The 12041-nt window shown below is 40.3% G+C and overlaps 1 protein-coding gene across 3 annotated transcripts in view; it reads right to left on the bottom strand.

Moving 5' to 3' along the window:
* Positions 1-12041, bottom strand: part of igsf9bb (immunoglobulin superfamily, member 9Bb) — a 130896-nt gene that overhangs the window by 33452 nt on the left and 85403 nt on the right. For all 3 annotated transcript variants that reach the window (XM_085364285.1, XM_085364287.1, XM_085364288.1), the window contains exons 13-14: positions 7685-7860; positions 5418-5644 (exon numbers count right to left, since the gene is read on the bottom strand). In XM_085364285.1, the coding sequence (XP_085220411.1) occupies positions 5418-5644; positions 7685-7860 (403 nt within the window). The remainder of the gene's footprint in view (positions 1-5417; positions 5645-7684; positions 7861-12041) is intronic.

Here is a 12041-nt window from a genome sequence, read left to right as displayed (position 1 = left end):
AACTTTTATTCTCTGACTGAAAAAGTCTGCTGAATCTGTGCTGCAAAACCCATGTGAAAATCCCACTCTAGCGGACAAAAACACTGCCTTTTGTACAGGGAGTGCAGAATTATTAGGCAAATGAGTATTTTGTCCACATCATCCTCTTCATGCATGTTGTCTTACTCCAAGCTGTATAGGCTCGAAAGCCTACTACCAATTAAGCATATTAGGTGATGTGCATCTCTGTAATGAGAAGGGGTGTGGTCTAATGACATCAACACCCTATATCAGGTGTGCATAATTATTGGGCAACGTCCTTTCCTTTGGCAAAATGGGTCAAAAGAAGGACTTGACAGGCTCAGAAAAGTCAAAAATAGTGAGATATCTTGCAGAGGGATGCAGCAGTCTCAAAATTGCAAAGCTTCTGAAGCGTGATCATCGAACAATCAAGCGTTTCATTCAAAATGGTCAACAGGGTCGCAAGAAGCGTGTGGAAAAACCAAAGCGCATAATAACTGCCCATGAACTGAGAAAAGTCAAGCGTGCAGCTGCCAAGATGCCACTTGCCACCAGTTTGGCCATATTTCAGAGCTGCAACATCACTGGAGTGCCCAAAAGCACAAGGTGTGCAATACTCAGAGACATGGCCAAGGTAAGAAAGGCTGAAAGACGACCACCACTGAACAAGACACACAAGCTGAAACGTCAAGACTGGGCCAAGAAATATCTCAAGACTGGTTTTTCTAAGGTTTTATGGACTGATGAAATGAGAGTGAGTCATGATGGGCCAGATGGATGGGCCCGTGGCTGGATTGGTAAAGGGCAGAGAGCTCCAGTCCGACTCAGACGCCAGCAAGGTGGAGGTGGAGTACTGGTTTGGGTTGGTATCATCAAAGATGAGCTTGTGGGGCCTTTTCGGGTTGAGGATGGAGTCAAGCTCAACTCCCAGTCCTACTGCCAGTTTCTGGAAGACACCTTCTTCAAGCAGTGGTACAGGAAGAAGTCTGCATCCTTCAAGAAAAACATGATTTTCATGCAGGACAATGCTCCATCACACGCGTCCAAGTACTCCACAGCGTGGCTGGCAAGAAAGGGTATAAAAGAAGAAAAACTAATGACATGGCCTCCTTGTTCACCTGATCTGAACCCCATTGAGAACCTGTGGTCCATCATCAAATGTGAGATTTACAAGGAGGGAAAACAGTACACCTCTCTGAACAGTGTCTGGGAGGCTGTGGTTGCTGCTGCACGCAATGTTGATGGTGAACAGATCAAAACACTGACAGAATCCATGGATGGCAGGCTTTTGAGTGTCCTTGCAAAGAAAGGTGGCTATATTGGTCGCTGATTTGTTTTTGTTTTGTTTTTGAATGTCAGAAATGTATATTTGTGAACGTGGAGATGTTATATTGGTTTCACTGGTAAAAATAAATAATTGAAATGGGTATATATTTGTTTTTTGTTAAGTTGCCTAATAATTATGCACAGTAATAGTCACCTGCACATACAGATATCCCCCTAAAATAGCTAAAACTAAAAACAAACTAAAAACTACTTCCAAAAACATTCAGCTTTGATATTAATGAGTTTTTTGGGTTCATTGAGAACATGGTTGTTGTTCAATAATAAAATTATTCCTCAAAAATACAACTTGCCTAATAATTCTGCACTCCCTGTATGGACGCAAACGCGCGTTGCAACTTCTTATCTGGTGCGCGTCTTTTATTTTGACAGCGAATGCACACACGCGGACCACTTATGTGCACCCGTGTAAATAACATAATGTTCTGCTGGGTGTGTTGTTGGTTTTCCCTCGATTTCTGAGTCGACAAGCGCCTTTGTTACTGGGACCAGTCATTTTAGAATCCACGAGAAATGCAAGAATTGCATTATTGCTCAGTCTGCAATATCTTTCCCCGAAAAATAACACCAATTGCAAATAACATACTAAAAATAAACCTGAAAATCAGTTTAGAACACCGTACTATGTTGCAAAGAGTGAACTACCACTGGCACAATTTAGCAGTCTTTGCAAACTTCAAAAAGCAAATGGCCTCGATCTTGGTTCCACTTGCCTCTTACCCGTGACTTCAGTGGAAATTTCAAATTCAGGATCTGACACAGACTGATTCATGTCCTACACAGTTCTTACAAGTTCATAGAAATTTCTGTTCAATTAGAACCAAGTATTTGAGTTGATGATTGTAATTTTTATACAATGTTGTAATTTGTGTTTCAACAATTTTTTGATTAATGTTTTGTTTCCGTTACAATATTATACTTGTATAAGTATAATATTAAGTACAATATTATACTTGTATAATATTGTAACAGAAACAAAACAGGAAACAAATCATCAATCAAAAAATTGCTCTCTTTTTTATTCGGGCTACTTAAATTTATTTTGGGCTATAAAAAACTTGTATAACTTGTATATGTAAAAATCAGCTACAACATTACACCAGTCCATCCAATCATGTGCACAGATGCACTGCACAGTGTTTATTAACCATTTACAAAGTTTCATCAAGATCAGCTGCAGTGTTCTAACAGCCGTCTAGTTAATTATTTACAAGCCAGTTATTAGCACATAAATATGCAGTGCACTGAGTTGTCAGCTCAGTTGTGAGAACAGATTGAAGATTTAGTTGCGGTGCAGCAAATGTCCACTTTAAAACATATACACGTATGTGAGGAACCAAAGAGAGCTTCCATTCTGGTCCCATGACCTAAAAAATGCAGTGAATTTCCAACAGAAAAGTTACACAAGCTAGGTGTGATGTGTGCATCTGTGAGACTGAGAGCTGGAGAGAAGAGTATGTGTGGGTGTTTGCTGTGCAATGGAAGTAGAGATAAAAGCATCTGCATAGAGCTGGAAGTGGTGGTTAGATTAAAGAAAGACGTTTGAAAGTGTCGTGGCAGGAGTATTAGCAGACAGGCGGAAGAGTTGAAATGCTGCGAAAAAAGCAACATCCATCAACAGTGATATACCATTTGTTATAATGTCTCTAGGAAATGTACTGTGTTCTATTAAAAAGCATAAATTAATAAATTATAATGACACAACGTATTCCATTCTTATTATTTTCATGCTCATGCATGACCCTTACATACCCACATAGGTAGAAGCATGTGTGTGTGTGTGTGTGTGTGTGTGTGTGTGTGTGTGTGTGTGTGTGTGTGTGTGTTTGTGTGTGTGCCAAATGAACTAAGGAAAAAGACAATTTATGTTTACCCCACAGTAAAACTTGCACAGACAGATAGCGAGCCAAGTCAGCTGTGCATACCTGTGTTGTTACTATGACAACCAAGCTGGCTACGACAGGGGATCTTCAGAAGCCACCCTGGCAACATAGGCCTATAGCAACCTAACTAAGGGATGGTTCAGGATTACTTGATCCAGTCCTAACTATGAGCTTTGTCAAAAAGGAAAGTGTGAAGCCTAGTCTGAGAAGGCTACTGTCTCACCACCCTGTTGCTGGGCATTGTGGGAAAAAATTCTATTAGTTATTTTTTTTCATCGGATTCAATGTGTTTCTCAGCTCTGTCAAGCTTAAAGGGCCCTTTTTACTCCTTCATGATGATATAAGGTATTTAAAAAAATTAACATAGGTATAAATAATAAACAAAAATCTTAGTTCTGACTAGACAAAAGCTTCAAATATCATAGAAGAACAAAAGCAAAATGGAAACCTAAATAACAGACATAAATAGAAAATAATGTCTCAAAAAATATAATAGAATTTTTTTTTTGTTGAGATTCAATTATTTAGTCATAATTTAGGTATTTCAATTCTTTTATTTTTAGCATAGTTTGATCATAAGATTATAAGATTATATTAGACTAATACAGATATTATTCTATTATTCTATTATATTATATTATTAGCTGGTACTAGTTGCTCCGCATGGTTTACAAAGCATCTTATTTACCTTAACATCGAAAGTGAAATGTCTCCACATGTCTACTCTTCTCTTCCTCTCAAGCGTTAATGTTTTGTTTGTTTTTTATGTGAAACAGGGAGCATGGGAGCCAGCTGAAAGTCCTCTCCCGCCCTGTTTCTCAGCAGCAGATCAAACCTTACTGTACGAGGAGACTACTTCTGATTGGATCACCTGCAAGCTCGTTCCACCTTTCTCCACAGTTAATTACTTGTGATTGGATCTTGTCCACCGGTCCGTCGTGGTGAAGAGGGAGCTGAGTGTAAAAGCGAAGCTCTCAATTTACCAGTCGATCTACGTCCCTACCCTCACCTATGGCCACGAGCTGTGGGTAGTGACCGAAAGAACGAGATCGCGAATACAAGCGGCGGAAATGAGCTTCCTCCGAAGAGTGGCTGGCCTCTCCCTTAGAGATAGGGTGAGAAGCTCGGCCATCCGGGAGGGGCTCAGAGTAGAGCCGCTGCTGCTCCACATCGAAAGGAGCCAGCTGAGGTGGTTCGGGCATCTGACAAGGATGCTTCCTGGGCGCCTCCTAGGTGAGGTGTTCCGGGCATGTCCCACCGGGAGGAGGCCCCGGGGCAGACCCAGGACACGCTGGAGAGATTATATCTCTCGGCTGGCCTGGGAACGCCTTGGTATTCCCCCGTATAAGCTGGAGGAGGTGGCTGGGGAGAGGGAGGTCTGGGCCTCTCTGCTTAGGCTGCTGCCCCCGCGACCCGGCCTCGGATAAAGCGGATGAAGATGGATGGATGGATGGATCTTGTCTCTTCAGAATATTTTCATCTTGTTTTTATTTGTTAATGAAAGTGTCAGTGCCCTTCGTCATCATTTTTGTCCTTGTGCATTTATTTTTATTTAGTTATCGTCTTGTTTTTATCAGCAAAACTATGATGAAAATTACTAGTCAATGAAATTGAAATAGGAGCTGGTTTCCTCAAAAGATTACATTGATATCTCATTGATATCTCAAGGCTACATCCCATTTTGCTTTTGGAAACACTAAAAATCCCAAGCTGTACTGTGAGGTCTCTGAGATATGCTGGAGAATATTTCTTTCTTGTTGGTGTTGGTGAATAACTGCTGTGCCATAAAACAAAACTTTAACCTCCTAAGACCCGAACTCTTTCATGGCATGCATTTTTAATTTCTCTTTGCAATTCTCTTTGTTCTATAGAACACTATAAAGTCACAATTGAGTAATGATGTGCAAAACTCTTTATTTGGTGTCTGAAGACAGCAGCATTTTTCCCGGGTACAAAAACAAAATGAGAAAGAACAATTGTTCCCGTTTGAGCAATATGGCTCCTTTGAAAGCCATCTGAAAGAGCAAAATTTAGTACTGTGGTCAAGACAACCCAAAATGTGATGCCATATGTGCACGCCAGGTCCCAGGAGGTTAAGGTCTTTAACCTTCCTCCATGTCTCAAGCAACCTCTTAGCTTGGAAAGACGTAAGTCTGGTTTTAAACTTCCATTTTGTATTCAGGCTTTTACCTGGATGAGATCTCGGGCAACCAACTCTGTCTCCCCTGCAGGAATGCTGTCGTCCAAGACCTCCCATCGCTCCCCCAGGCGAAACTCCATGACATAATGCTGGATAGGTGCTGTGTGATTGGCAGGCGGAATCCAGGTGAGCAGGACTCCCTGCTGCGTGCGATTGGCTGTGAGGCACCGTGGTGGGGTAAGCAGCACCAATGGTTCAGGGGTACTTGTGGGAAATACTGGAAGAGCATTTTAGAGTTGAAAATGTCTGTTAAAGATTCAGTTATCTTGAGCAAGTAGCAAGTGTCCATTGGCAGGATAAAAGTGAATCAGCTCCCCTTTACACACTGACACTATCACACATTTAAATCTAACTGTGACAATAATGGTGATGCATTATATCAAAGCCACCACATACACCACATTTATAAGCATTTTATTCTGGTAGCATATATGTCAGTCACAACTTAGCATTTTTTGCTAGCACCCTTACAGCATTTTCATCTTTAAGGTATGCTAAATTTAATCCAGCCTTGCTAAACTGCTATTTGAGCGGTTGCACTGCATACATTACAGAGGAATTTTGACTCAGATTATCTTTTAGCATTAATGTAAATTCATACATTTTGTTTTTATTGTATTTTAAGTTAATCTGGGTTAAAAGTAACTTTTGTTGGACCATCTAAGACGTAAATTTTTTGACTTGAATTTATGAAGTGGTTAATCGTGAACAAGAAAGAATTAAACTAGACTGGTAGTTATACAGCACTTTTCTATTCAATTGTCTATTTATCTATACCTACTTTAACCACCCACACTCCAGCAGATGACCAGGGGGTAATACGGTTCAGTATACTGCTCAAGGATACTTTGAATCCTGGAGTGCAGGAGCCGGGGATCAATTCACTTTCAACTGGAAGACCTACTAGGCGACCTACTACCTGATCCACACCTGCACTAATAACAGTTCACTCTGTTCATTTAACAAAACTTTTAAAGACACAAAACTAGCAAGTTAGCAAACATCTGATTGTGGAACATTTGGCAAATCTAACAGACAGATTTCTTTTTCATAGATCATAATCTTTGAAATTTTGTGTTTATTATCTCTCTTAATTTGAGTGCCTCGTACGCTCATATGATCAGGTGAAAAATAAAGTAAAGGCTTTACATCCAATCAAATGAATGTTATTTAGAATTGTAGCTTACATATGAAAATGTAACCAGCATTTGTAAACATTTTGACCTACCAATTTATTCGTTAAAATATTTACACCCATTCTTTCAAACTCGTTCACTAACTTCGGTGGTAAAAACGTGAATAAAGATGTTTCCAAAATATCTATTAGTTCTACTTTTTCCAAAGACGCCACTATAAGCTGATTGTCATTTAGATTTAAAAAGTTTAAAAGTAAACAAAGGTCAGCAAATGAACCACTGAGCTGGTGATTGTTGGTGTAACCTTCAGGTCTATGAGATACTAGAAGTTAGTTCTATGTATTGGTGTAACGACACAAAACTGATCCTGACTGTGTTTCGATTAAAATGTTTCTTTGCACATGATGGTTAAATATGGTACTAAATATATCACACTAGTGTTTTTATTTGAAATGATGGGGAGTTGGCTGTTTTCTGTGTATAGAAGACACAGTAGCATTTTTTTTTAATTCAGTTTCAACTCAGCTTCGGAAGATAAGAGGTAATAATAACTATGTACCTCACTTCATATTCAATTTAACTAACTTGCCAGCAATTCACTTTATTATTCACTGAGACAAAAGTATTCTGGGAAAATTAAACTAATTCTTAAATGAAAAAAACCATTTAAACATTTAAACCAACATTTCATGAATAAAGGTGACATGAAAATGCAAAGATATCACTATTCCTTTAGTCTGTGAAAGATCACACGACCAGCACTCACACAGAGAGTGTTGTTTGGCCTCCCCGGAGCCGATGTGTGAGTTGTTAACTTGTTAGACTTTATTTACAGCACAGATCCTCCTGAAATTACTTCTCTACTACTGTAGTGTGATGTTTAATTGGAAGAACATAAGAAGTGCCTTTTTGTGCCTTTTAATGATAAATATTAGAATGCAAATTAAGATCAATATAATTTAAAATAGCCTACTACTTTTCTAACACTTACATGACATGAAAAACATGTCCGGATGATTTTTCTTAGTTCAGTGTTTTTTGCAGCTCTCTCTACTTGCCTGCCAAAGCTGTTTTATTATTGGATCCTTTCCTCCTGGTTAAGCAGTAGTGGGTGTACTCACCTAGTGTGTTCACAGTGACAACCTCGCTGAAGGGGCCTGTGCCAAGCTTGTTTTGGGCCAGGATGCTAAACTGGTATGTTGTCTCTGGCTCTAAGCCGGGCACCACCATCCAGTCGTGGCCTCCAGGCACAGGTATGGAAAGCCAGTCATACGGACCTAAACGCTCCCTCTTCAGCCTGCACAGGAGTCATGATGAGATGCAGGTACACAGACAGGAAAAATATTGAAGAAATAAATCAGGAGGTGGGAGGGAGACTTTTTTTTAATCTTTCGGACAAAATGGACATTTATTTACAACAGTTACAACTATATTCAAGTCTTTTCTCAGCACAAGTTTCATCACACAGTGTAGCGCATTATAATGATTTATCATAATGTAATCTATTTGATCTCAAACCTAAATTCAACATTGCATAGGTTAATTGTATGGATCTGAATTGAATTGAATGTACCACATATTTTATTTCATTGTTCACAACACAGTTTTGACTTGATGGTATTAAGCCCATGCCGAGCTCAGCTTTGCAGTTTGCTGTTTGCCCATGCCACACATTCAGCTGTGCCTCATCAATCAAATCAAGCAGACAACTGTGCGCAAACAAAAACAGCAACAACCTTCAGTCTAAAGCACTGCCATAATAAAACTTTACAATCAGCTCTCAGGTACCAAGAAATGAAGTAACTTTCTTTAACATATTAACTACGACCTCGTTTCCAAAAAAAAGCTGAAACACTGTGAGAAATGAAAATAACATCATAGTATACAAATTTATAAATAATTTATATTTAAGTGAATATATTTTTAAATAAATGCTATGTGGTTAAAATACAACAGAAGCAACATATTAAAATCTTGAAATGTGTCTACATGTTGAAAAATATATGCTTATTTTGTACCTGATGACAGCAACACATTTAAAACAGTTAAACTAGGCCCACGTTTAGCACTGTGTAGCATCATTTCTTCTTTTACCAATGGTAAACATTTAAGAACATAGGAGCATAATTGTTATGATTTTAAAGTCTCATTCTTGCTTGTTGTAGGATCTCAGCTGCTCAGTACTGTAATTTAAGGTCTCCTTTTTTGGGTGAAAATAAATGCTGCTCCAAAACCTGTACATATCATTCAGTGTTAATGGTTTATCCACAGAGGAAAATTCACCCATGGTAACTAATACATAGCACTGCAATTGCAAATTATAAACTGTATGACAGTGACATCATGGTCTCTATTTTAGCCTTGCAGGATGAGGTCTGCATAATTTCCATAACTCCCCTGCGGTCATGCAGACCACAAAACTGTTTTGCAGTTTCTGTCAGTCCACCTTACAGTGCTGTCAAGAAGTATTTGCCCACTTCTTGATTTTGTAGTTTTTATCAATGGGATAACAACAATCATCATCTCAAATGACAAATGTTTGGAGGTGCTTGCTGAAGCTGACGGAAATGACATAAGGGAATGTTTAAAGAAGAGGAAAAACCTGAGAGACCTATGGGGCCTTACACATTTGAGATCATTGAGCAAATTTTAATATTAGACAAGAATAACTCGAGTAAATACAAAATGCGAATTTAAAATGATTATTGAGGAGAAATGCTATCCAAACCTACCAGGCCCTAAATTTAAAGTAATTGCCCCCTAAGCCTAATAACTGCTTGTGTCTTCCTTCATAGCAAGAACTCAATCTGGTCGCGGCATATGGCCGCCCCTTCCTGAGCATGGCTCTGCTGGAGGTTTCTTCCTGTTAAAAGGGAGTTTTTCCTTCTTACTGTCGACAAAGCGCTTGTTCATAGTGAGTCATCAGTTGGTTGGGGTTTTCTCTGTATTGTTGTAGGGCCTTTACCTTACAATACAAAGTGCCTCAAGGCAACTGTTGTTGTGATTTGGCGATATCTAAATAAAACTGAACTGAATTGAATTGCAACTAAACATTTGCAGTATGTCAAGGCTCACACTCAGATTTGAGACACTGAAGCAAAAGTTTAGCAGATTTACAGCAAGCATGGAGCAGGGTATTGTAAATGGTCTGTATTTGTATAGCGCTTTATTGTCAGAGTGGAATGGGCAGTCTGGCAGGGAGATAGTCCACTTAATTCTCTCTCTCTAATTTTACAGATGACTCACTTCCAGGTTCTCTCTCTGAAGGTTTCTCAAGACTGAAAGAGTGCACAGAGGAAAGCTGGGTTTGTTCTAAGGCTTAGAACAAACCCAGCTTTCCTCTGTGCACTTAGAATCTAAGCCATTCCAGTCAAACACAGTGAACACACAGAAGCCAGACAATGCTACTTCAGTAACTCCAACAATCTAGCAACCCATCTGAGCCTTAAGTATCAGATGGGTTAACGTTCCACACAGGTGGGTTGATTGGCAACAACTTCCAGGTGTGAAAAACCAGGAGGGTGAGAAAACCCAGAGGAATCCCGCCTCTGAAACAAACAGAGTAAACCCACGCACACACTGAAAGGAGACAGGGAGAGCAAAAAAAAAAACCCACAAAGGAGAAGAAACGGACAGAAATGGCACACAGGAGCACCAGGAGACCGTGCCAATACCATCTGTCATGGTTCTAGGTCATTTGACCCAGCTTTTGGGGTTATGGTTTCTTTGTGTTGTAATGTTTTAGTTTTCTATTATTTAGTGTTGAGTTTATCTTTGTATTTGCTGCTATGTTTAGTTATAATTGTTTCCATGTTGTCTGGTCGAGGTGTCTCGTCTCCTCTTCCTGTTTACATGTTTTCCTCCACGTGTTTTGTTCCATGTCTCCCATGCCCGTCATGTCTCGCTCCCTCTGTCAAGTGTCCCCTCTCGATCCCTCTCTCAGGCTCCTGTTGTCACAGTCTATATCTCACTATGTTTCCTGTTTTATTTTGACAGTCTTGCGTTCCATGTTCAGCGTGTGTAGTTTTGCGTCCCCTGTGGCATTATGTTCATTTGTGTCAGCTGTGTTTCCACTTCCCTCGTTACCGTTCTGTGTATTTATGTTCTCTGTCTCCCTTTGTTCATTGTGAATTCATCGGTTTACCTCCTGACGTCTCCGTGGTTCATTGTTTTCAGCATTTTCAGGTTTCATGTTTTAGTTACTCCCACTCTAGGTTTTGTTAGTTCTCGTTCTGTTTATTTTCTCGTTTGTTTTCATGTGTTTCATCTGCCTCAATAATGGCTCCACACCACAACACGCCGGCTACTCGGCCGTAACACCGCCTGCTTAATAGGAGCCTCTTAGTGACATACTGGGTTTTTGGAATACTTTTGATGGAACCCCTTGACCAGTGAGGGATCCAAAATGGCAGACCATGGAACCCTGTGTCTTTTGTCTTGCACATAACCCCAATCAATAACTCCCAATCACCCAGGTAGGTGGGGAGGGGAAGGGGGGGGATTGGAAAAAGGGCACAGAGGACTGAAACAGACAGGTTTCAGCTAATGAGTTTTGGGTCTTAGGCAGTTTCAAAGAGACAGTGACAGGGTTGATTATGATCTCCTTTTTGTAGTGTAGTTGAAAGACAGTTTTTTAGATTCATCATAATTTCATACTTTTGAAGACAACCTGACTTTTTGACCTGGAAGGTACGCAGGTGCCAAAAGATGACGGCTACCCAGTCACTTGGTCTCTATGTTCTAACCAAGACTGCTTGGGTTGCTCTCTTTAACTAAAGACAGCGACAAAGGTGATGCTAAACAGATGGAACAGAGCTCACCTTCCTGAGATGGGACCAGTGATAGCTGGTGACTGAGGGACACCTTGAAGAGAGACCTGTAAACATGGAGGTCATGTAGTTGTGAGCATACTCTAGCCAGGGAAGTTGCAAGCTACAAGTGCACTACTCACAGAGGGTCCACTTCCAGTTCCTGGTTAATCTTTTCAGTCTGTCTGAGATTGGAAACCAGAAGAGAAACTAACCTAGACACCAATTGCACCAATTCCAGCCCTCCAGACTCTAGAGGTGAACTGTGAGCCAAGATCAGAGACAATATCCTAAGGAATTCAGTGGTGACAGAACACACATGGTCAGTAAGTAATTGAGCAGTCACTAATGAAACAAAATAGGCAGCCTTGGAACACTGATTGACTATGGTCAGTGGCACTATGGTGTTACCTGACGAAGGAGACAGACCGGCTACAAAACCCAAGGCTCAAAAAAGACTCAATCTCCAGGGCAAGGAGTCCAACGATGCACGAATGGGCTCATACTTGGAAACTTGGAACTCTAGCAAAGAATACATGCCACGTAGCGTGACGGGAGTCAGTCATATGGCCGCTTAGAAGACAAATCCACATCCAGGGGGATAGAATTAGGCACAGATGATGCCAATGAATGATAGATTCAGGGGCGATCGTGGCTCAAGAGTTGGCAC

Source organism: Diplotaxodon limnothrissa, linkage group LG10 (assembly GCF_057381915.1).
Source record: "Diplotaxodon limnothrissa isolate DT_005_m linkage group LG10, D_limnothrissa_male_GT1.1, whole genome shotgun sequence".
Lineage (NCBI taxonomy): Eukaryota > Metazoa > Chordata > Actinopteri > Cichliformes > Cichlidae > Diplotaxodon > Diplotaxodon limnothrissa.
This window is presented reverse-complemented; position numbering and strand designations above follow the sequence as displayed.